General features: G+C 39.4%; 1 protein-coding gene across 2 annotated transcripts; it reads right to left on the bottom strand.

Annotated features, from left to right (window-relative positions):
• Positions 1 to 18,275: 18,275 nt before the first annotated feature.
• On the bottom strand, positions 18,276 to 24,820 carry VMA21 (vacuolar ATPase assembly factor VMA21). 2 transcript variants are annotated; one of them, XM_036271003.1, is made up of 3 exons: positions 24,666 to 24,820; positions 20,267 to 20,376; positions 18,276 to 19,705 (listed from the first exon to the last, which is right to left on the bottom strand). In XM_036271003.1, exons 1-3 carry the CDS (start codon positions 24,773 to 24,775, stop codon positions 19,563 to 19,565), a joined length of 363 nt encoding a protein of 120 aa, XP_036126896.1. In that variant the 5' UTR covers positions 24,776 to 24,820; the 3' UTR covers positions 18,276 to 19,562. The 2 variants fall into 2 exon arrangements, with proteins under 2 accessions (XP_036126896.1, XP_036126895.1); XM_036271002.1 differs by lacking the exon at positions 24,666 to 24,820 and adding an exon at positions 24,421 to 24,587.
• Between the last annotated feature and the right edge of the window lie 1,283 nt (positions 24,821 to 26,103).

Genomic DNA, 26,103 nt, shown 5'->3' with positions numbered 1-26,103 from the left:
CTCAGCTAATTTTCTCAGGAAGAATATGTTCCAGTGGTGAGTCACTGCCCTTTTGCTGCAATTATTTTAATGATATGAGATAGAAGAAAAGGTCACAATTTAGATCAATGCCATCTTTGAATGACAGAGTGGGTGAATCATCAAATGAAATTAATGCTGAAGCGTGGTTATGATGTTTGCTGTATTTACTCTCCCCCAGATACACTCAACGTGTATCACATTCAATGAGATATTTCAGGAGAGCTAGTTGCTAGGCTTCAGCCTCACTCAAAGTTCTTTATTTTAGATCAGAAAAGAAATATAAAAAAATTTCAAGATGACAATATTAAATTTACCATGAGGCAATCAAAGGGCTCAGATTTCTATATGTTGACAGGGGCCACTCTAGTGACTGACATAAAATACAAAAATAAAAGAAAGCCAGAGCTGCAAGAACTTTAGAAATCATTTTAGCCATTACCGTTACTTTATAGAAGACACTGAGATTCAGAAAGGTAGTAACTTTTTTTTTTTTTTATCCTCACCCGAGGACATTTTTCCATTTTTTGTTCAGATAGAGTGGGAGGGAGAGAGAGGAAGAGAGAGAGAGAGAGAGAGAAACATCGATGTGAAGGGACACATCGTGTGGCTGCCACCTGCACGACCAGCCAGGGCCGGGGACAAACTGCAACCGAGGTACGTGCCCCTAGCGGGAACCGAACCGGGGTCTCTCCGGACCGCAGGCCGACGCTTTAACTGCTGAGCCAAACCGGCCAGGGCAAGAAAGGTAGTAACTTTTCTAAGATGACACATTTGGTGGCAAGAAATGACAGAATCCAGATCTTCCGTCTCCTTAAGCAATGTTCTTCCCCCAAATTGGGCATTTTTGATTAACATATTTAATTTGTAGACTTTAGATTTTAAAACATGTTTCTTATTACTGGTAATGGGAAGCAGCATTTTTATAATATTTGAAAAGTTTCTGAGGTTTTCAAATTTTATTAAAATATTTATTATAAAGATGTGTTTTAACACCTCACCAAAAGAAGATACAAAAATGACAAACACATATGCCATTAGGGAACTGCAAAAGAAAACAATGAGATACTACACAATTATTAGAGTGGCCAGAATCCAGAACATTGACAACACCAAATGCTGAAGATATGGAGAAGCAGGAACTTGCATTCTTTGCTGGTGGGAATGCAAAATGGTACATCAGGTTTGAAAAACAGTTTGGCAGTTTCTTACAAAAGTAAACATACTCTTATCATAAGATGCATCAATCATACTCCTTCCTTGGTATTTATCCAAAGGAGTTGAAAACTTATGTCCATAGCCCAGCGGGTGTGGCTCAGTGGATTGAGCATCATCTCATGGACTGAGAGGTTCAGATTTGATTTCCAGTCGGGGCACTGCCCAGTTGCAGGCTCGATCCCCAGTAGGGGGCGTACAGAAGGGAGCTGATCGATGTTTCTCTCTCACATGGATGTTTCTCTCTCTCTCTCTCTCTCTCTCTCTCTCTCTCTCTCCCTCTCTCTCTTCAAAAAATCAATAAAAAATATTTTTAAGAAAAGTTCCCCAGGTGATTTAATGTGCAGCTGATTTGAGGACTATTTCAGCTCAAAGTTGAAAAAAAGAGAAAACTTAAGTCCACACCAAAGCCTATACACGGATATTTATAGCACCTTTATCCATAATTTTCAAAACTTGGAAGCAACCAAGATGCTCTCTTTTTTTTTTTCCTTTTTAAACTTACTTTATTATTGAATGTATTACAGGTGTACCCCCATTCTTCCCCCATACACCCCCTCCTCCCTGCTACCTGCTCCCACCTCCCTCCAGCCTTCCCCACACTATTGTCTGTGTTCCTTAGTTATGCATATATGCATATAAGTTATTTGGTTTGGAGCAGACATACATCCCCAGGCAAAAGAAGCACAGACCAGCAGTTGAGACCCATCCCCAAAAACTACAGCAAAAGCTGTGCAGGAATTGAGCCCCACTGGGTAGTAGCACTCCCCAGCTGCCAGAAGCTGGACCTGGGGCTCCACAGAGGCCTGTGTAGTCCAGTAGCCCAAAAGAGCAGTGGGAAGCGAAAGCCCTAGAGATACTGGTATGATCCAGCTGCCGTCCCACAGGAAGTGAAGGATGCAGGGACCACCAGAGAGGCCTGTGCTACCCAGCAGGGACTGTGCTATATCCAGTTACCCGTGGAACCTGTGGGGTGCTGAAGCACCAGAGAGGCCTGTGAGACCCAGCAGAGATGTGAGTTCTAGTTACCTGCGGGACCTGCAGGTTGCTAAAGCCTGTACCACCTAGGAGGGACTGTGCCATCAAATTACCCCCGGGACCGTTGGGGTACTGAAGCACCAGAGAGGACTGTGCAACCCAGCAGGGACTGTGCCATCCAATTACCCGCGGGTCTGCAGGGTGCTAAAGCACTAGAGAGGCCTGTGCTACCCAGGACCTTTAACATGGCCCTAGAGCCCGGTCCCCAAAGGCACTGTGCTATCCAATTACCTGTGGGACCTGCAGGATGCAAAGGCACCAGAGAGGCCTGTGCCACACAGCTGCACACAAGATAGGCTTAGATGATGTGAAAATGGAGGCGGAGTGGATAGAAGCTACATAGATGATCTCCCAGGAACAGACGAGAATTACAGCTGAAATAAATAAAAATCCTCGGAAAAAAAGCAACAGAAAAGCAGCAGGACAGGACCATATACCCAGGGAAACTGGTAGGATCTGCAGAGGCATGAGAGGGTGGTGGGCTGGGGGCCCATGACCAACATCAGTCTTAGCTGTGAGCAGCGCCCTTGGGGAACAAAGACCAAGCCTGCTCCACAGTGCAGAGAGCCATGACAGAGCACTGAAATACCCACAGCCACTCACCTGGAGGCTACAGCAGAGGAAGGGCAGACGGCTGAAACTCTGTGGGGACACCCAGGATTTGGAGAGTACTCAGAGTTTTTGCTGAGTTGCACTCAAAAAGGCCAGTGGCCAGTGTGCTCCTTCCACAAGATGTAGGGGAAAGCAGCAGTGCGCCCCCCCCAACCCCATTGGAGATTCAGCCTTTCCCAGGCGAGGCTCATTAAAAACCAGAATCTATCCCATCTTCTGGAAATCCACTTATACAGAACACCAGGTCTACATTCCAAGGAATTGAGTAACTGAGACTACTAGCCACCAGGAAAAAGCTAGAGGATAACTGAACCTGTCCTGGACTTGCAAATCTACCCAGGAAAGTAAGACTTGCCAGGGGTATTGAACGTGGGCCCACCCAGGCACATGCAAACCCAGTAGAAGGAGCCAGATACAGCAGAACACAAACACTCACAGGGAAAATTTGGCAGGCTCCAAAACCCACTGAGATAGCCAAAATGGTGAAACAAAGAAACAAATCCCAAATGAAAGAACAAGAGAACTCTATCAAAGATGAAATAAATGAATGCAGCTAAGCAAATTATCAAGAGGTAGAGTGCAGAGCCATGATCTTGAGGAAGCACAATAGCATGAGTAAGGACATCAGCACCATGAGTAAAGATATAAAAACATTGAAAACCAACCAAGTGGAAATGAAGAAAGACATAGAAATGAAGAACACATTGAAAGGACTAACTAGCAGAGTAAAGGAAGCTGAGGACCGGATCAGTAAATTGGAGGACAGGGTAGACAAAAATCAACAAATAAAAAAACCGAAAGGAAAAAAACAATTAAAAAACAGGAAGATAGCTTAAGAGAAATGTGGGACAACTGGAAACGTAATAACATTCGCATCATAGGAGTCCCCGAAGAGGAAGAAAACTGGCAAGGGTTAGAGAATATACTTGAAGAAACAGTGACAGAAAACTTTCCTAACTTGGTGAAAGAAGAAGGCATTCAAGATCAAGAAGCACAGAGAGGCCCAAGTAAGAAGAACCCAAACAGGCCTATACCAAGACACATAGTAATTAAAGACAAAGAGAGAATCCTAGAGTCAGCAAGAGATAAGCAACAGGTTACCTGCAAAGGAAACCCCATAAGGCTCTCAGCTGACTGCACAACAGAAACACTACAAGCCAGAAGGGAGTGGCATGAAGTAATAAAGTTCATGAAAAACAAGGATCTCAATCCAAGACTATTGTATCCAGCAAGGCTATCATTCAAAATAGAAGGTCAAATAAAGAGCTTTCCAGACAAAAAAAAAAAAAAAAAAAAAGGCTAAAGGAATATATTATCACCAAACCAGCACTGCAAGATATGCTAAAAGGACTGCTATAATTAGTAGAAGAAATGGGAAGAAAAAAGAACCACACTAAAAAAAAGAAAAACGGCAAGAAATAAGTACATATCAATTATCACCTTAAATGTGAATAGTTTGAATGCTACGATAATAAGACACACAGTAGGTGACTAGATAAGAAAGTATAAGTCACATATATGTTGTTTACAAGAGACCCAACTCAACAACAGACTCACATAGGTTGAAAGTGAAGGGATGGACAAAAATCTTTCAAGCAAACGGAAAGCAACAAAAGCTGGAGTAGCAATACTCATATCTGATAAAGTAGATTTCATAATGAAGGCCATAACTTGGGACAAAAAAGGTCACTACATAATATTGAAAGGATCTATCCAACAGGAAGTTATAACCTTGGTAAACATATATGCACCCAATTTAGGAACACCAACATATATTAAAAATCTTTTGGAGGACTTCAAATGAGAAATCAACAGCAATACAATTATAGCAGGGAACTTCAACACCCCGCTGACATCACTGGATAGATCTTCTAGACAAAAAATTAACAAGGAAACACAGACTCTAAATGAAGCACTAGATCAAATGGATTTAATAGATATCTACAGAGAGTTACACCCCAAAACTGCAGAATTCACATTCTTCTCAAGTGCACATGGGACATTATCAAAAATAAATGATATGTTAGGGCAGAAACTAAGTCTTTACAAGTTCAAGAACATTGAAATCGTATCAAACATCTTCTCAGATCACAATGGCATGCAACTAGAAATCAATTCCAAGAAGAACATGCAAAGACATTCGAAAACATGGAGGCTAAATAGCATATTATTGAACAATGAATGGGTTACCCAGGAGATCAAGGAAGAAATTAAAACTTCCTGGAAACCAATGAAAATGAACACACAATGACACAAAATCTATGGCATGCAGCAAAAGGAGTTCTGAGAGGGAGTTCATAGCACTACAGGCCTACCTCAAGAAGCAAGAAAAATTTCTAACAGAAGATCTAACCTCACAACTTAAAGAACTAGAGAACAAACAAAAAGAAAACCCCAGAGCAAGTAGAAGGAAGAAAATAGTAAAGATCAGAGCAGAAATAAATGACATGGAGACCAAAAAACTATTCAAAGGATCAATGAAACAGGGCTGGATCGTTTAAAAGATATACAACATTGATGGACACCTGGCTAGACTCAGCAAGAAGTAAAGAGATAGAACCCAAATACACAAAATCAGAAATGAAAGAGGAGAAATAATAACTGACACCACAGAAATACAACAGATTGTTACCAAATATTATGAACAATTATACGGCAACAAATGCGACAATCTAAGAGAAATGGACAAATTTCTAGAAACACATAGTCTCCCAAAACTGAACCGGAAAGAGATAGAAAACTTGAACAGACCAATAACAACAGAAGAAATTGAAGATGTAATCAAGAAACTCCCTGCAAACAAAAGCCCAGGCCCAGACTGCTCCAAGGGGAATTTTACTGAACATTCAAAGAAGAAATAATACCAATTCTCCTCAAACTATTTCAAAAAATTCAAGTTGAAGGAAGCCTTCCAAACTCGTTTTATGAGGCCAGCATAACTGTAATTCCAAAACCAGAATAAGACATTACAAAGAAAGAAAACTACAAATATCCCTGATGAACATAGATGCCAAAATCCTGAACAAAATACTAGCAAATCAGATCCTGCAATACATCAAAAAAATTATTCACCATGACGAAGTGGGATTCATCCCAGAGATGCAATGCTGGTACAATATTCGCAAATCAATATATGTTATACACCATATAAACAAAATGAAAGATAAAAATCATATGATCATATCAATAGATGCTGAAAAAGCAGTTGACAATATCCAGCACCCATTTCTGATAAAAACGCTCAGCAATCTGGGAATAGAGGGATCATATCTCAACATAATAAAGGTCATACATGAAAGACCTACAGCCATCATCATACTCAATAGGCAAAAATTAAAAGCATTTACCTTAAGAACAGGAACAAGGAAAGAATGCTCACTTTCACCACTCTTATTTAATATAGCACTGGAAGTCTTAGCTCAGCAATCAGACAGGAGGAAAAAATAAAAGAGATCCAAATGGGAAAGGAGGAAGTAAAACTGTCATTATTTGCAGATGACATGATACGATACGTAGAAAACCCCAAAGACTCCATCAAAAATTTACTAGACTTAATAAATGAATTTGACAAATTAGCAGGATACAAAATTAACATTAAGAAATCGATGGCATTCTTATACACCAATGAGGAACGCACAGAAAGAGAAACTAAAAAAACAATCCCATTTACCATTGCAGGAAAAAAATTAAGATACCTAGGGAAAAACTTAACCAAAGAAATAGAGGAACTATTCGCAGAAAACTACAGGTCCTTGAAAAAAGAAATAATGCAAGATATAAAAAAGTGGAAGCACATACCTTGTTCAGGGATTGGAAGAATTAACATCATTAAAATGTCCATAATACCCAAAGCAATCTATAGATTCAATACAATCCCCATCAAAATACCAACGACATACTTCACAGAACTAGAACAAATACTTCAAAAGTTCATATGGAACCAAAAAAGACCTCAAATAGCCACAGCAATCTTCAAAAAGAAGAACAAAGTTGGAGGGATCACATTACCAGATTTCACGTTATACTGCAAAGCCACTGTAATCAAAACAGCCTGGGACTGGCACAATAACAGGCATATAGACCAGTGGAACAGAACAGAGAACCCAGAAATGGACCCAAGGCAATATGCTCAATTAATATTTGACAAAGGTGGCAAGAGCATACAGTGGAGTTAGGACTGCCTCTTTAATAAATGGTGTTGGGGAAATTGGACAACTACTTGCAAAAAAATTAAACTAGACCATCAACTTACACCATACACGAGAATAAACTCAAAATGGATAAAAAACTTAAATGTGACTTGCGAATCCATAAAAATCCTAGAAGAAAATGTAGGCAACAAAATTTCAGACATCATACGCAGCAGAATTTTCACTGATGCATCACCTAAGACAACAGGAACAAAGGAGAAAATGAATACAGGAGACTACATCAAACTCAAAAGCTTCTGCACAGCAAAAGATACAATCATCAAAATGGAAAGGCAACCCACTCTATGGGAGAGTATAATTGCCAATGACATATCAGATAAGGGGTTAATTTCCAATATATATAGAGTGCTCATACAAGTCAACAAGAGGAAGACAAAGAACCCAATTACAAAATGGGCAGAGGAACTAAATAGATACCTCTCCAAAAAGGATATACAAATGGCTACAAGACATATGAAGAAATGCTCAACATCACTAATCATCAGAGAGATGCAAATTAAAACAACAATGAGGTATCACCTCACACCTGTCAGAATGACCGCCATCAACAAATCATCAAACAAGAAGTGCTGGCAAGAGTGTGGAGAAAAGGGGACTCTAGTGCACTGCTGGTGGGAATGCAGACTGGGGCAGCTACTATGCAAAACACTATGATGTTGCCTCAAAAAATTAAAAATTGAACTTCCATTTGACCAAGTGATCCCACTTCTAGGAATATACCCTAATAAGCCTGAAACATTAATCAGAAAGAATATATGTACCCCCATGTTCATAGCAGCACTATTTACAATCGCTAAGATCTGGAAACAGCCCAAGTGCCCATCAGTAGACGAATGGATAAAAAAGCAGTGGTACATATACACAATGGAGTACTCTGCAGCTGTAAGAAAGAAAGATTTCTTATCCTTTGAGATGACATGGAGGGACCTGGAAAGTATCATTTAAGCGAAACAAGACAAACAGAGGAATCAAGTATCATATGATCTCACTTATTTATGGAATATAATGAACATAACAGTCTGAGGAATGGGGTAGTACCAGTGACCTGGAAATGGGGTACAGATTGACATTTCTCTGAAGAGGGCGTGCTGGGGGAAATATAAACCACAGAACTTATATGTATGTATGCATGAACAATGGACATGGACAACAAAGCTGGGGACAGGATGGGGAGCAAAGGGGAGTGGAGAATCAGTGGGTAAAAAGGAAGAACATCAGTAACAAAAATAAATTAATTAATTTTAAAAAAAGAAACTATTCTGTATTATACTGTAATAAAGGATACATGTCACTATACATTTGTCCAAATCCATGAAATGTACTACAGCAAGAATGAACCCTAATGTAAGCTATGGACTTTGGTTGGTGATAATGTGTCAATGTTGGTTCATTAATTATAACAAATATACTTGTCTGGTAGGGAATGTTGATGGTAGGGGAGGCCAGAGGGAGGGTTAAGCGGGTGTATGGGAACTTTCTATGCTTTACACTCAATTTTGCTGTGAACTTAAAAGTCCGCTAAAAAAAAGTCTATTAAATGTGTTTTTTATTTAGGATCTTATACGACACACAGATTTTGGAATAGGAAGTTCAAACACAGTCCATTGGGCCAATTTACAAGGGCCAGTCTGATAGATTATCTGAAAATACACTAAACAGTTTTTAGAACATGAAAAATAATGACTTTTATTAGTCATTAAAAGGAGGCTGTTAGTATAGAGAGATCTTGTTAAGCACAAAAAAACCACATTACATATTCATAATGAAAATAATTAAATATTCAACATACTAGTGCTTATTTTGTTCAAATAATTACACACATTTTAACATGTGATCAGGCTTCAGGAAGCTTGCTCCTTGATTTCAATGTTACAATTAAAACATCTGTTGTTTCTGATTAGAGGGGCCCTCCTGAAACAGGAATGCCCATAGTCTCTGCTAAATTGAATTGCAGATAATAATAAAGTTATTAGAAGGAGGAGACTGATTATTATTAGTAAAGTCAAAGCCAAATGAAACAGATAACAACATAAAAATTATCACTTGTTATTATGGAATTGCTACAAATTAAAATTTTAAAACCCACTGCATTAGCAGAAAGAATACACACCTTCTAGAATGGAAACTACATCTATTTCTTATATATAAAGAACCATGTGTTTGAATGATATGGAATATAGATAATGAACATTCGGTAGAAAACACTATGTTGAATACAGATATAGGGCTTAATTCTGGAAATCACTCTGCCACCAGTGTGGGGTAAGCCCTTGGCAGGGCTGCACATGCCCCCTAGTACTCCCCCTCCAAAGCAGGCTCAGCTGACTCAGGGGCTCAAGGAAACAGAACGAATATGCTAATGTTAAACTCAACAGAAAGAATGCTAAAAAGGGACACAATATGGAATGACATTTATTCACTCAACACATGTACTGGACATCTGTTCTGTACCAGGCACACAGCAAGGTACTGAGCATACAAGTGTGAGCATAACTGGTTGAATGTTATGCTTGCCTGTATGGAAATGCATGGGTCACTAGAGCTTGTCCAGGTAGAAATTTGAGAGTAGAGTCAGGAGAACCAAATCATGAAACTCCCCTGGAACTCTCTTAAACACATCATTGGGCAGTTGGTGGTCTGAAGAGCCAGTGACCTATCCAGAGAACTGCAATCATGGGGTTCTAGCTTCTAGAGGCTGTTCACATTCTCTAGCTCCTGACTCCCTTCCTCCATCTTGAAAGCTGGAGTCCTTCTCACATCCTACCACTGAGACTTCCTTTTGCACTTCCCTCTTTCACTTTTAAGGACCTGTATTAGTATCATGTGGCAGTCATCATGTATTACAACAAACTTGGTGGTTTAAAACAATGAAAATTTATTTCACAGTTCTGGAAATCAGAAGTCTAAAATCAAGGCATTGGCAAGGCTGTGCTCCCTTCAGAGGCTCTAGGGGAGGATCCTTCCCTGCCTCTTCAGCTTCTGCTGGCCCCAGGTTTCCTTGAGTCAATGGCTGCATCATTCTAGTCTCTACCTTTCTTTACATAGTCTTCTCCTATGTGTGGGTCTGTTTCAAACTCCCTCTGCTTCCACTTATAAGGATATGTATGATTGCATTTAGGTTATCAAGGATTATCAAATATTATACCACCAGGACAATCCAGATAAACTCCTTCTCCCAATCCTTAAATTAATCACAGCTTTTCCAGTATATGGCAATGCTCACTGTTTTGCCATATAAAGTAATATTCACAGATTCTGGGAATTAGTAAGTAAATATATCTTTGGGATATCAGTTTTTAGCCTACTACAAGACCCTTATGATAACATTGGGCCCACCCAGATAATCTTGGATACTCTTTCTCTCTTAAGGTCAGCTAAATAGCAACCTGCATTCCATCTGCACCTTTAATTCTCCTTTACCAGGTCAAGTAACATATTCACAGGTTACAGAGTCAGACATGAACATCTTTGGGGAGTCATTCTGCCTACCACACTGTATAGCATAATTGTCATGGGATAAAATGTGTCCCCACAAAATTCACATGCTAAAGTCCTAACTTGTAGTATCTCAGAATGTGACTGTATTTTGAGAAAGGGTCTATATAGAAGTTATCAAGTGAGGTCATTAGGATGAGGTCTAATTCAGTATGAATGGGGTGCTTATAAGAGTTGGGTAAGACACACAGACACACACAGAGGGACGAGCATGTGATGACACAGTGAGAAAACAGACATCTACAAGTCAAGGAGAGAGGCCTCAGAAGAAATCAACCCTGCCAACACATGGATCTTTGACTTCCAGCCTCTAGAACCATGAAAAATAGATTTCCTGTTGCTTCAGGTACCCAGTCTATGTGTGGTACTTTGTATGACAGCTCAAGCACACTAACACCGTAACCAAGTCAAGGAAGCGACTCTCCCATCATATTCACAGGTTCCATCCAAATCCAAGGGGAGGAGGATACAAAGGTTTGTATACCAGACAGTGGGACTCTTGGAGGTATCTTCAAATTCTACCTACCACAGCTGGCAATCACCACCAAACCCATTTGCCAAGTCAGTTGGAAGAACTGGTTTAACTTCTCTTGCTTATTCCATTTCACTGATTTTTCTGTTCCTTTCCCACTCAGCTTTTAATCTTAATTCTATTGGTTCAAGGTGTGTTGAGAGTGAGGCGTGAGCCTAGTGGAGAATGAGGACTGTGTCTCTAGCTAGAAACAGAAGAAATACTAGGGGAAAAAAAGGTGTAGTGCAGTGAATCTGTTCTACATCCAACTTTTAGGAAAAAGAATATAAAAATGTGAACAGACTTCATTTTTCAAAGCCCCCAAAAGATTTTCATTTTCTACTGTGAATATTTTAAAGCAACAGAATCTGACCATTCAACATTCATTTTTGTTTAAAATAGAGTACATATTTCTGTAGTTTACACATAACTGAGAAAATTAGATTTTGTTTCTACTCTTAATTCTTTCTTTAAAATTTTTTCTTTATTGATATTTAGAGAGAGAGGGAGAGTGTGAGAGAGATAGGGACATCAATGAGCAAGAACATCTATTGGCCACCTCCTGCATGGCCCCACTGGGGATTGGGCCCACAACCTGGGCATGTGCCCGACAGGGAATCAAACCGGCGATCTCTTGGTGCATGGGTCCATGCTCAACCACTGAGTCACACCAGCTGGGTTCTAGTCTTAATTCTTTCTCGTTTTGTGCATAATAGCACAACAGACCTGAACTTGATGATGTTGCTGATCATTGCACAATCACACAACAGAGCACAGGGTGTTACTGGACCCAGGTGCAGGCTGCCTCTTGCCACTAGAGCATTGTCTTCAGGACATGTGTTAAATGAAATTTTAGCTGAATGACTGCAGTTGTTACCTTCTGTGAGACCTCGTTAAACAGGAAAACCCTGGGGGCCATGTCACAAAGAGCATATGCACCTACACTTCTGCTTTGCTGTGTGTAGGCACAGAGCATGCCTCCCATGGGTACCAGTGTTTCCAAAGAATCCAAAATGTGTGGTGAGGAGTGGGAATAAGGAGTGATTGAGAAACAAGGTGTGCTTGGGGCTTCAGAGAAGAATGCAGAGTCCTGGGAACAGAGAGCCACAGGTACAGATGGAAGAATGTGATGACCCTCCAACTGTTTGTCTTCTTCCTGAGGCACAGCTGACAAAATTTGGTACAGAGGGAATGTGCTGGTATCTTGCCACTTACTAGGGGCCAAGCCCTCACACAGCTGTAAGGTCCTCTGGAGGATGGACCTACCTTATCTTGCCATTGACATTTGTTCCATGATCCAAGGTGCATGCCTTCCATCCCTACATTCATATCTATGTCTATATCTATACCTATCTACATATCCATAGCCTCAGTCATATCCATATCTTTACACACAATATATGCAAGTACTTCACATTGCTTTATTCATTTAACAATTAGTTGAGCCCTGCAGATAACACTGCTGGAGCCTCACCAGCATCAAAACCCTCCCTCAGGGTAGCCACCCAGGTGCCTAAATTAACCAGTATAATCCCCAAGTGATTGATTTGGGACTGGGCACTTGTCCATGTATAAACCCACCAATGCTTGGCATTGCCTGACCACAGTGATTGTTTCACGGGTGGGCATGTAACCTGAATTAATCCAGAGTAAAGCCCAGGGGGTTTACTCAGTGGTTGGTAACTGTCTGTGGTGTACTGATGAAGCCTTGGAATGGCTGCAGCTATTTTGTCATCATGAGGGACGGAAGCCTGAAGACTTTGTCAACACATTGAGAAGGACATGCAGAGAAGATTACAGAGAAATGGAGCAAAAACCCTAATTAAACTGTGCCAGTGGATTAGCCCCATCTCTGGCCTTTTCCATTATATAGGCCAGTTTGAACTGCATTTTGTTACTTGCACTTAACTAAAATAAATGCTAGGACTGGGGATTCAGTGGTGAACAAGACAATGCCTAACCTCCTGAGCTTACGTGTCAGTGGAGGGAGGTAGATAAACAAATAAACAAGATAACTTCATTCCATGTTACATGTTGTGAGAAGTGGGGGTCTTGCAACTTTCCATTAGTTGGTCAGGGAAGGGCTCTCTGGGGAGGTGATACAAGAGTTGTGATCTAAAAGGTGAAAAAAAGCCAGCCCTGGAAAGATCTGGAGGAGAGGGCATCAGGCAGAGGGAACAGCCAATGCAAATCTGTGAGGTGGAAGTAAAGATGGGAGGTTTGGGGAACAGAAAGATCCCACAGGATGGCAAATATTGAATAAGGGGGGAGCGAATGAAATGAAGGTAAGTGGCCTTACTTGTAGGCTGTGTATGAAGTTTTGATCTTACTCTGAGCAACACTGGCAGCTATTTGGAGCATTTTGAGTAGAGATATGGCATACCTGATATCATTTTCTTAGATATGTATGTATATATTTACTTGAATTTATTGGGGTGACATTGGTTAAGAAAATTATATAAGTTTCAAGCGTACAACTCTGATACATTATCTGTTATTGTATTGTGTGTTCATCACCCAAAGTCGAGTCTTCTGCCACCATTTATCTCTCATTTACTCTCTTCTACCTTTCCCTCTGGTAATCACCTTAGTTTTCTGTGTCTGGGTTTTATTTTATTTTTCTTCACGCCTTCACCTTTTTCACCCAGCCCTGCAATTCCCTTTCCCTCTGTCAGCTGTCAGTCTGTCCCTATCTATAAATATGTTTCTATTTTGTTAGCTTATTTTGTTCATTATGATCTAATATTTTTAAAGACATCTTCAAGCTGCTTTGTGGTGAAATGACTACAGGAGCAAGAACAGTTAGAGGTGTCAGGTGAGGAGTGAAGCTGGTCCAGACCAAGGTAGTAGTAGTGAAGATGGCAATAAATGGACAGATACAGGGAGTGTAACTTCTAATATTTATTACCTCGGGGCAGCCAGATGCTCTTTTGGAGGGACACATAAACTGAGCCACCAGGGTGTGAGCAATTGCTCTCCACCAGAATCCTGTATTTTCTAACAGTGTTAACCTAAATGCACATTTTTTTAGGCAAAACAGCAGAGTGTATGTGAAATGAAGTGGAAAGATGTAAGCAGTGAGAGAAAAAATATTTGGGGACAGGGGAATTACACTATTAAAAAAGCAGATATGCCTGGGAAACCATTTCTGGTTTGCTCCATTACTTCCTTTACTTTGGTAACCAGATTCACCCAAACTGTGTAAGGGGAAGGAAGGCATCAGGGGGGCAGCATGGCCATTTCTTAGCAAGCCTAAGCTGTTTCTAAGTGGGCTATCCCTTGTACTACAGTTTTCATTTAACATAATTTATTAACAGTGAAGCAAAGTCAATATGAATAGTTAGGGACCCAGTAAAGGTCTCCTGACTTTAAATTTAACCTTCAATAGCATTATACAGGATTCTACCTTTGTCTAATAAAGTGCCTGCTATTTCAGGCCTGCTTTATACAAGTATCTTCAAGTACAACATTAAAAAAAAAAAAATACATACACAATTCTCAATCCCTAGCAGAGGTCCTCAAATTGGCTGTGTCAGATTACAGCCTGTCATAAATATGTTTCCAGGCTCCACCCCCAGAGGTTCTGATTCCGTAGTTCTGGGTTAGGTCTGCGCAGTAAATCCTATAAGATGATTCTAATGGTTTCTAAAAGGTCATTACAAGTCTACTGAGTTCCCTGGATATTTTGTAATCTATTTTTGTATATAAATATAATTGTATATAATCTGTATATTTTGATACCAAGATATCTTTTTTTTGGAAGGAGATAGGATTTATTAATAAGAACTAGCTGAATCCCTCAGAAGTGCAGAAAGGAGCTGGAATGAGTATAATCAACAGGTGGCTAGAGGACAAAGGACAAAGAACACTGGCATGAGGGGTGGCATGCTGGACATCATCAGGAATTGACTACCCCCATTGTTAATTAGCCACAAGTATTTCTCAGTCTCTCTTTTAGAAGTGTTTGAAGCCCATCCACCCCTAAGTGAAAATTTTCAAAAAGCCACAGGGCAAGGAGCTGCTTTCTTTTCGCCACTGCCACACAAATTCTGATGGGCCCATTGCGATGGAGTCTAACCAGCCCTTCCTAAGTACTCCTCAAAGATCCCCATCAGTTTGAGCATTCTGGTCTACATTTATTGCATAAAAGCCTACCCTTAATAGCTCTGTACATATTCTATATGATATAAACAGAGAGTCAAACAAATGTTAAAAAAAACAGAGTTTAATAAAGTTACTATTAATTGAATCAGGACACATCAAAGTGGCATTACGAATACCTTTTTAATGACAACAGATGGTAAATTTATACAAATTACAGGCTAGAAGATAATGAATACAAAATCCATCCAGATAATGGTTTAAAAAGTATCACTTAACAAAAGAAAATCTGATTCAGGTGGCTAAAAAATTCAAGCCCCCCATTTTGATAATTACACAGTTTTCAACATAGAGCATCTAGTCTGCCCCTAGTCAGGGCACTATTGAAGACGACAGCATATTCAATGACTCTAATGATTTAAAGATTCTAACCATTTTAAGCATTGATGTCAAGAAACATCGGGTAAAAGGTTCACTATGCAAAACTCGAACAAGAATATGTGAATGTTCTTTGCAAACTGTAAGGTGCTGTGCAGATGTTGTTAGCTATTGCTATTATTACTGTTCAGTGAGATTTCACTGAACGTGAAAAAAAGGAAGACTAGTCTGTGTAACTGACAAAAATGACTTGTAGAACATCTTAAAAACAACACAGATATTATTTTCAAGTACACATAGCAACAAAACAGGCAAGAAAAGCATGGCCAGGAATGATGGTAACTTTAGGAATTCCAGAATACTTTAATAAATATGTAAGGGTTTAAGCTCTTCACAGATTACATGTAATATTTATCATTAGGCTCCCAAAGTCCCTGAAAATAACTTATTTTCTCAGGTGACCCTTCCCCCTGCCAAAAATAAAAAAAAATATTGTCAAGTTATTAATATGCTGCTTCAGTCCAGCTCTAGCAAAATTTATCTTAAATATGAGTTGAATCTGAATTAATAAAGTTGTACTACTCTGGTGGAGGATGCAGAGTGCTTGACAGCACAGAAATCTGCTGCTGACCTAAGACAAGTGACAAAGTCAGTACCATAGCTGAACCACTTATAAAAAAGGCCAAACAAGTCTACAATTTCACTTGAGCATGAAGCAATAAACATAAACTTGTCTGGAGACAAGAAATACACACTAGATATGGTTAAAATAGGATTTCAATCCTTTATTTCATGTACCTTCAGCTTTCATCTTTCCTTGGGCACTTCTTACTTAACTGTTTTTACTGGTCTCCTTGGGTACTCTAGATGTATACATAAAATTTATGTGAAAATGGAAAATAAATACCAAAAAAGTCAATCAGTTGCCTCTTTTGGCAAAATTTCTGATGAGAGTTTCATGATTAAAACAGTCTAATTATCACAATGTGTTTGTTTCAGTTAGATCTCCAGGAAACATAAGTTTGTTTTGTTTTGAATGAAAGGTTTAAATTTTTTCAGTAACAACTCGAAACTGAACTTTGCTGCTACATATAAAATGGTATCCATTTGAAGAGCTAATAAAATCAAATGCATTCTACAGCAGACTTTTCTATTTTCAGCAGAATGGGGAAAAGAGATTATATTCTGAGGTGGGGGGTGGGCAAAAAGGATGTGCGGTGAGAAGGGTAATGTGTTACAGTAAAAGGAGTTATATCAGTAGTTTGTACTGACATTTCCAGTTACACTTCCTAATTAAGATTATTCATACAATTAGTTTTCAAACGACAGTGAACATATTCCTATCTTAAAACATTTATAAGAGCTCAACTGCAGATTTCCTTTCTATGCATCCTGAAGTATGTACATTGTGCAACAGAAAACCAGTGAACAATAAATCTGTATGTCAAATACCATGCTATTTCAATAGCAGCAAACAAGTTAACAGTTGAAACTTCAGGAAAAAATTAATTGGTTTAAAAACAAGTCTATACTGTAACACTGTCAGCCCTCGTTTATTGCGGTTAATCAGTCCCAGACTCTACCACGATAAATGAATTTCTGCGAAGTAGGATTCTTTATTTATACACAGTCGCCCCCTGCCACTTCCTGCTTCGACTTTTGCCACTGCACTCTATTGCGGTTTTTTTAAATACAGTATAGTGTAGTATTTGAAAAAACCGCGATAGAGCGAAGCCGGGAAAGTCAAAGCGCCAAGTGGCGAGGGACGAACTACACCCCTAAATAACAACACTCGCATCCAAGTCTAAATTTCAATCACTTGATACTTTTTCCAAGAGGAAATTAACAACTGCTTTTGCAGTTTAAATACGTGCAGAAAAATACCCATATCATTATCTACTCAGCAAATTTCTGAAGTCAAACAAACTAATCCAATATTAGACACAAATATTTTACAAATAGCATAATATCTCAAAAGTACAAGGACAACCTTGGCATTATAGAAAAAGAAAATTAGGTGGAAAACAATTCTAAGTACAACAAGGCATCTGAAGTGGGAACCATCTAGAATTATACCACACAATACCCCAGAATCAAACAGGGGTATTCTATACTTTTACATTATATTTGTACAATATTTTACTAAAACTTTAGTCTTTTTTTTTAAAGAAAAACACTTTAGAATAACTGTTTGTAGAAGACATTAAACAACAAACAACAAACAACATTTAACTCTAAGCAAGAATCCAATTCCACATTAAAAAATAGGGGTGAACAAACAAATTTGTAATGGGAAACACTACAGCAAGGTCCATTGTATTAGCAATTAACAGTAACAGAAAATTTGAACAATGAGATACCTACTTGAAAGAATAAATGTAGAATGTGTTTTTTGTTTTTAGAAAATGGCCACTAATCACCCATGTGAATAAAACGCATATAGCTGAGGAAAAGATGCCAGAATTTGAACTTAATCCAAACTCTCAGTGAGTATCCAACTAGCATTAAGAAATGTACACAGGCCCTGACAAGTTTGGCTCAGCGGATAGAGCATCGGCCTGCAGTCCAGAGAGACCTGGGTTCGGTTCCTGCTAAGGGCGCGTAACTCGGTTGCAGTTTGTCCCCGGCTCTAGTTGGTCGTGTGGGTGGCAGCTACTCGATGTGTCCCTTTCAAGTCGATGTTTCTCTCTCTCTCTCTCTCTCTTCCTCTCTCCCCCTCCCACTCTATCTGAACAAAAAATGGAAAAATGTCCTCGGGTGAGGATTTAAAAAAAAGAAAAAAGAAATGTACACAGGATGTAAACCAAAATAGTGGTTATCTCCAAGAAGCAAAATTATAGGGAAATTAAATTTTCTTTCTGTTTTAATATGCAATTTTCCAGGTGTACTTTTAGATTGCATACAAGTAGTAGCAAGTGGCTAGAAAGAACCAACTAAAGATACTAAAACAAAAAACACAGGGTCTTTTTCTATCATAAAGAGCCTCAAGAATTATCTAATTATACATATCTGGGATATAACAGCTCTGATTAAAAAAACTAAACTATAGATCCCAAGGATACTATAAAATCGATAAAAACTATCGATTTTCAGGATTGTTCACACTCCCTAAGTATGCAAAAATAAACATTTAAATGTAAATCCCTATCATATACAGTATTAAAAAAAACAGTAGGAAAAATAACTTTAAAGGGAATTTAGACAAACCTGGTAATTTTTTTTTAAAAACCTGGTAATTAAAGCATAACTTCATTGTTGAGCAAGAGCAAGACAGATTATTCAAGAGTTCGTCTGAAAGCACAGTCTGGCCTGCAAGGGGCCTTTAGGGAGTAGCTAGCTCTGCTTTGCTATTGAGATCCTTCAATAAATCAGTGCGTGTAAAACGGGTGGAATTCAGCCTAGTTTCCCCATGAAATAATGTAATGAAAGATTCCTACTGACTAGGGATTATACTTTATTTGAAATTTCTCAGTGACATTCAGAATAATTCCAGCATTCACAATTAAAGCAATTTTCCATAGGAATTTACAACCCAAAATCCAATGATCTGGTACTTTCATGATAGTTAGGAAAAGTATTTCAGAAAAAATAAAGTTTAGATTTGCTTCACTGTGTACCTATTAATATATCCGGAAAAGTAAAACTAAAACTAAAACCAACTAAAAGACAAAATGCTATGAAACATATTTGTTGTAAAAGAATCAAATTCTTCCCAAAATAATTTGTAATTAAACATATTATTTGTAATGAATTTCATTTTTCCAAATTCTCATTGGCAAATGAGAGGCTTGCACAGTTGAAACGAACAATACAAACCATTGTATTAGAAGGATCAAAATTTACAGTAGTCAAACTTGTTACGCATGACTCCTTTATACAGATTTTAACATGTTCTTTCAATATTATTGAAATAATCAGTATCCCGGATGCATCTTCTATTCTTAAAAAAATTTATTTAATGCTATCAAAAGGTGATGTGTACTTTAATCCTGTTTGCCTTCACGCCACTGTCGTGAGCCTTCATTCCAGGCCACATAGACAAAGAGGGCCAGCACCACGTGGACAGCAACCACTGCAACAATAGCAGCGTAAAAATAGCTGTCCCTATTGGACATCCCAAAGGCGCCTATCAAGAGAAAAAAGTTTTCATTTTATTCCAAAATTTATCACAGTACAAAAAACAAAGCAGATTAATTTTTATTAGCTACATATTTAATTAATCAGGGAATTAAAAAGTGACACTTGGGGTGGTGTTAAAACAAGTATTCATTTAAAGATTTGAATACCTTTTATACATGAAAAACTATTTTGAATGAAAACTGTAATTATCACTTCATCTAAGATCTCTAACACAAAAAAAGGGGACTTTATTTCCTCTTCCTTCCAATGTATGCCACTAAAGGTACATTCCCCCAAATCCTCCTCCTATGTCGGTCAACTTTTGCTCTCAAAAGGATATTAAAAGAAAGGATCTGAAAGCTATTTCATAGAAAACCATAAACAAGTATGTCAAGCTGTAATAATTATGAGTAATGAAAATGAAGCAAGACTCATTATGAGCAACATTATATTTGAAAAGCAAAATAGAAGAAAGAAGCAAACTTAAGAATACTCAGTTTACATTTATAAAGAGGTCATAAAGCACAGAACATTCAATATAGTAATATGTCTATAAAAATAGGATTACCTTCAAAAACATAAGATTTAGTGGTGAAATATAACCCAATAGGTACAGTGATCATTAACACTGTGAAGAATAGGAGAGTCTTCAAGGTAGATGCTAATGAACTTTCATTTCTGGAATAAAGTAAACAAAGAGAAAATCAGAACCTGTATAGCCACTTCCAAACCTTCCTGTGTCTATAAACACTATAAATACTCACAGAGAAGACTCTGGAAACCCTGCTCCTGCCTTGGAAGCAGTGGCCCCAGGAAGAGCAGTCAGGGACTCCAAATTGAAAGATCTTAGAGACCCAGCTGCAGGCCCATCTCCAAGTGATTGTCAGTCAAATTCAGCGAGAAAGAAGTACCAAAGTATGAAAGTAGTTTGTAATCTCCAAAGTGCTATGCAAATGTACACTATAATTACAGAATTTACAATGGAGGTGGCAAGGGAGAAGATACACATAAAACAACTAATGACGAGCTGAACATTGTACAAACAAGGCATGAGAATCTCCAAAGAAAAATCAGTCTAGAGCAATCTGGATGTAGCTGAAGGAAATTACTCAAATTTCTTTAGAATTAAATAGCTCTAGTACCTTTTAGATGGCTTTCACATAACATGGATGCAGTAAAAGTTTGAATGTCAAAGCACTTTCTCTTCACTGAATTCTATTTGTCCACGGACTATTTTAAAAAGAAGAAAATACTCCAATGCAAATAGTTTTGTTCCAGAGTACAATAAAACTATTCTAAAGAATGTAACCAAGTTTTAAAATTATCTACGTAAAAAAAAATATGTCCAACAGACTGCTACTTAAAACATTTACAATATGAAGATTAATATAATAGCATAAACAAAACTGGGTAACATAAAAATGTCTAAGAATAGGAAAATGATTTCTCAAATGATGTACCATCAATATATGGAGATATTAAGAGGAATTCTAACTATTATTCAGAAAATATTCATGTAACAAATTAACAAGGCAAACTACAATGTATTATGTATATCAGGGGTCTGCAAAATAAGGTCTGGGGGTCCACCACCTATCTCTGTGAATAAAGTTTAATTAGGACACAACTTCACCCATCTGTTTATGTATCATCTAAGACTGCTTTAGAGCTAAAAAGGCAGCACTGAGTAGTAGACCATATAGCCCTCAAAACCTAAACTATTTACTATCTGGCCCTTTACAGAATAACTTTGCCAAGCCCTGATGCTCTTTTACTGACTTTTTAATGTTAGCATTTGTCCCATGCATTGTTACAAATGAGCCAACACTACTGAAAGTGAAGCCTTAGCAAGCTTCCAGCAACCCTGAACACCTACACACCACCTGATTAATTATAAAAGCCCAACCCTATAGCTGTAATCATTAGTTTAAGGTCCTTTTCCTCCTTAAATCTAACCAGCCTCAGACTACTTAACACACTTCTAACTTTATGCCCAGAGTCAACACTTGAATTTAATTATCTTTTGGGTAATCCTCAACTAGAGGCTTTAGTTTTTATTTGTATCTTTAGGAAAGAGACAGCTCAGTCTTCAAGGTCCCCCCAAAATAGCCTCTCCTTCGGGCACCTTTCCTGATTACACCCTGCAAAGAGTCACTGCTCTGGGATCCAATCACACTTCATTCATTTATACCTGTTATTACAATACTTGATATGACAGCTTGTCTCCCAGATAGTCCTGCACATCTCTCTGTATCTCTAGAAAACTCAAAGGAATTCTTAAAATTGTATATATAATTAGCAGGAAGGTTTCTGACAGCCCCAAAAGAAAAAGAATATCTCAAGTTTATTTCAATTGTTACAAACTTTTTTGACTGTGCAATCTATCATTAAATAAAAGTTATGAGCACATACCCCATATGACCATTTTGATATTTTAAATAAATTATTTATACACATATTACTAATATAGTCTTTAAAATATAAAACATATGCAAAATTGATACTAAAAAAGATACTAAAATTTATGTAGAAGTTCTAATATTTTCTTTAACATTTAACATTTTAGCATTTTACACTTTGGTGATCACTAAGCTATATATTCCTCATCTAATATGCATGAGCGTCCTTAAACTGTTTCCTAGCAGTAAATGTTTAGAGGAATTTATTGTGTAATCTTCATGAAGAATACAAGTGTCTGAAGTAGTTATATAAAAAACACAAAGTCAGGCCTGGCCAGTTTGGCTCAGCAGCTGGAGTGTAGGCCTGCAGACCAAAAAGTTATGGGTTTGATTCCGGTCAAGGGCATGTACATGGGTTGTGGATTCCCAGCCCTGGTTGGGGTTGTGTGGGAGGCAACCAATTGATGTGTCTCTCTCACATGGATGTTTCTTCCCCTTTCTCTCTCTCCCCCTTCTACTCTATCTGATGATAAAATGAAAAAATATCCTCAGGTGAGGATTAAAAAACAAACAAAAAAAACTCCACAAAGTCAGGATTTGGCCAATTCTTTTGTGGACCCCAACAAAAAAAACTTGACTCTCAGGGTGTTTCTATGGTGAGTTAAATTATGTGTTTTAGGGATGTAAAGTTCAGATTATTTAACCTGATAAAGAAACAAAGCTTAAGAATCTAGAGAAAGAGCTGATTAACTGGTTCTCTCTTTTTTAGATGACCTCTGGCTTTGAAAAAAAGTTTATTATTGAAAAGAAGATATAATAACATAAAAATGTTTTAAAGCAAACAAAATCAGTTCCAATTCCACCACCAACACAATCTTTTCTTTTCTGCATGTTAATGTCTAGCCCCACACACTCCACAATCAACATATCTTAAAAATGTGTAGTTTATCTTCAACTCCTCTTTTCTCTATACCTTAAACTCCAAAAATCTAACTTACTCTGGGTTGTGACCTTACAAATATGGAACTATAAAGTTGCACACAAACTTTTGAAAACTAGCAAACGTCCTCTAGTGCTTAAAGGGCATTTTCCCCCTGGCTTCCAGCCACAGCCCACTGCAGCTGGCAGTTCTGCTGGCTTAAGACAGCTTGGGTACAACCAGTGATTTATTCTTAAACAAAGTAACTGATGGCATTCAATTGATTTGTTCTATGTATCTTTGAGTGTTACTGAAACTTGTTAGAAAAGAACAATGTGGAAGTTCAGAATTAAAGTTGGTCTCACACAAATAATTCAGGATGAACCTTATTGTGTCCCACTCTTAAAACCACTTAGTTTACTCTCTTCATACAAACGGCTGCAGCAAACACCAAGCAGATAATAAAAACCCACACTGACACTGTAAATAGAGCACAAGCTCTAAAGATCACAGGATTTGGGATTAGTGGGCTTGGTCAGCTGCCAGCTTCAACTCTTACTGTGTGGCCTAACTGTGATATTGGGCAAGTCACTTACCCTGAGTCACCTTCCTCTTCTTTAAAATCAGGAAACTAAGTACTTTCTTAATTCTCATAATATCTATAACAAAGCACCTAAGTTGAGCTTGGCACACAGGTCATCATTGAATGGTAGCTAAATCCCTTCCCAACCTCTTGCCTACCAAGGTACCAGTGGCTGGGCTAGTCGGGCATAACCACCTGCTCTCAGACTCCTTCTATTCAGCCACCAGGCCCCATCCTACTAACTCCCCAACGGAAGCAGTCTCACACCAGGGACAGCCTCTACTCTTTCTTTCTTTCTTTCTTTCTTTCTTTCTTTCTTTCTTTCTTTCTTTCTTTCTTTCTTTCTTTCTTCATTCATTCATTCATTCATTCATTCATCCATCCATCAAACACTTATTAAGCCCCGATGATGCAAGCCCTGTAGGGGACAAGGAGATGGAGAAGGCCGAGCTCCTGTACTAAGGGGACACCCTGTATTGGGTAAAGAGACTGCAGACAGGAAGATCGCAGTATAGAGGACAGCGAAAGGAAGTGCTAAGACAAAAGCATAGACTGTAGGCCCGCCAGACTATCCTCCCATGACCCTGGTCCCCTTGTTTCCGAGCGAAGGGCCGGGACCAGGCGTGCAGACGTGCAGGCCCCAACCTGCTTCCCTGCTTTCCCGCTCCCCCACCCTGCAGCTGGGCCCCAAGGGTCCAGAAGTCACACACTTCTCAGGCCTGCCCTTTTGGCTCTGGCCTTCCCTCAGCCCAGCTCCAGGCCCGGGCTGGCTCGCTTCACGCTCGGGGGCCCATCCCTGCCCGACTACCGCTCTGGACTACCTGACGTCGGGCGGCTGCAGCGCGTTTAGCGCTGCTTTATCAAGGCGTTCCATGGCGTTGCCACCCGCAGCAGATCCTCGCAGGCGCACAGGGTTAAACGGCCACCCTTAATTGGCTCCGCCAAAAGCGGTAGCCATAGCCGCGCCGGAAGTGCCGGCGAGCGCCGAGTGGCGGGACGCAGCGCGCAGGCGTGGCGCACTGCGGTGACGCGATAGGAGGCGAGCGCAGGTGTCCACGTGACTTACCGACCAGGGCTCCTTGGCGTGCGCCCCGCCGGGGGCGGCCTGTGGTCAAGGAGCATCCCAGGCGAGTAGCCTAGCCACTCCACATTGAGCCGGGACTTGCCTCGCGGCATGGTTCTTCGGGGCAGGTGGCGCTGTTGCCGCCGCCCCCTGAGCGCCAACGAACACTTCCCGTCCCGTTCCCAAGCCCCTGTCGCAAAGCTGCGGTTGCGAGGCGACTGGAGCAGTTGAGCCTAGAGGAAGGACTACCAGGCGGACTAGTGTGGTGCTTGGCAACCAAGCAGATTCCGACGACAACAGAAATGAAAACAAACAAACAAACAAACAAAGTGCATATTATTCCCCGGACCTTGAGCAAATACCTCAATTATTACCCACAGTGAAAGTCCGGCTTGGGAAGCTGGGCGGAGTTAGTTGAACACTCGACTGAACCATAAAGCTATAGAATGTCAGGGCTGAAAGAGCCCTTGCTCAGAGTAACTGCTCCAGGCTTCACGCTGATAACCCCAAATTCCACTTAAAGTTAAAAATACATTTTCTAGCTGCTTTGAAGGCCTCCAATAAGAAAACAGGGACTCAAATAGTAAGGGACAGATGGGCCACACGGGTGGGCCTGTGCCAACCCCAGGAGAGACATAAACGAAAAAGGTGAGTAAGCCTAGGGTCAGGCGTGAGAAACTTAGGTTGCCACTTGCCACTAATAAGAGGACAGCTCTTACGTGGTCAACTCCTGAAAAGGGCCACTGACCACACATTTATTTTCTGCACTACATGGACACAAAGACCACATCTGAAATCATGACTAAATCAGCAGCTTAAAGCCTTGTTAAGGGCCCTGGACTGGGCAACAGGAAGCCCGAATTTGAGTTCAAACTTAATAATCTCTCAACCTGGCCAATTTGGCTCAGCGGTTAGAGCGTCCGCCTGCAGTCTAGAGAGACCTGGGTTCGGTTCCCGCTAAGGGCGCATACCTCAGTTGCAGTTTGTCCCAGGCACTGGTTGGGTTGTGTGGGTGGCAGTCACTCGATGCGTCCCTTATGTTTCTCTCTCTTCCTCTCTCTCCCTCCTACTCTGTCTGAACAAACAATGGAAAAATGTCCTCAGGTGAGAATAAAAAAATAAAAAAAACTTAATCTCTCTCTGGGCCTCATGTAGACCTTTAGCAGGATAGAGATAAGAACCACATAATGCCAGAACTAGGGCAGACCTAGAGAGACTCTAGCTCTGAGGTTGGCAAATTTGTGGCCATTTGGCCAAATCATACAGCCAGCCTGCCTACCACCTGTTTTTCTTTCTTTTTCTTTTTTTTTTTTTGTCCTCACCTGAGGATATTTTCTAGGTTTATTTTATTTTATTACTATTTTTTTATATTCATTTATTTATTTTTTTAATTTCAGGTATACAATATAATGATTTAATATTTGTATATATTGTGAAATGA

Source organism: Molossus molossus, unplaced genomic scaffold (genome assembly GCF_014108415.1).
Source record: "Molossus molossus isolate mMolMol1 unplaced genomic scaffold, mMolMol1.p scaffold_m16_p_2, whole genome shotgun sequence".
Taxonomy (NCBI): domain Eukaryota; kingdom Metazoa; phylum Chordata; class Mammalia; order Chiroptera; family Molossidae; genus Molossus; species Molossus molossus.
Note: the sequence above shows the minus strand (reverse complement) of the source record. Positions and strands in the feature narration are given on the sequence as shown.

Excerpts from the sequence above, each read along its gene's own strand:
- VMA21 (XM_036271003.1), bottom strand. The coding sequence starts at position 24,775 with ATGCCGCGAGGCAAGTCCCGGCTCAATGTGGAGTGGCTAGGCTACTCG. Across the intron at positions 20,377-24,665 it reads ACGCCAAGGAGCCCTGGTCG|AAATGAAAGTTCATTAGCAT; the intron begins GTAAGTCACGTG and ends ACTTTATTCCAG. Across the intron at positions 19,706-20,266 it reads TAAATCTTATGTTTTTGAAG|GCGCCTTTGGGATGTCCAAT; the intron begins GTAATCCTATTT and ends TTCTCTTGATAG.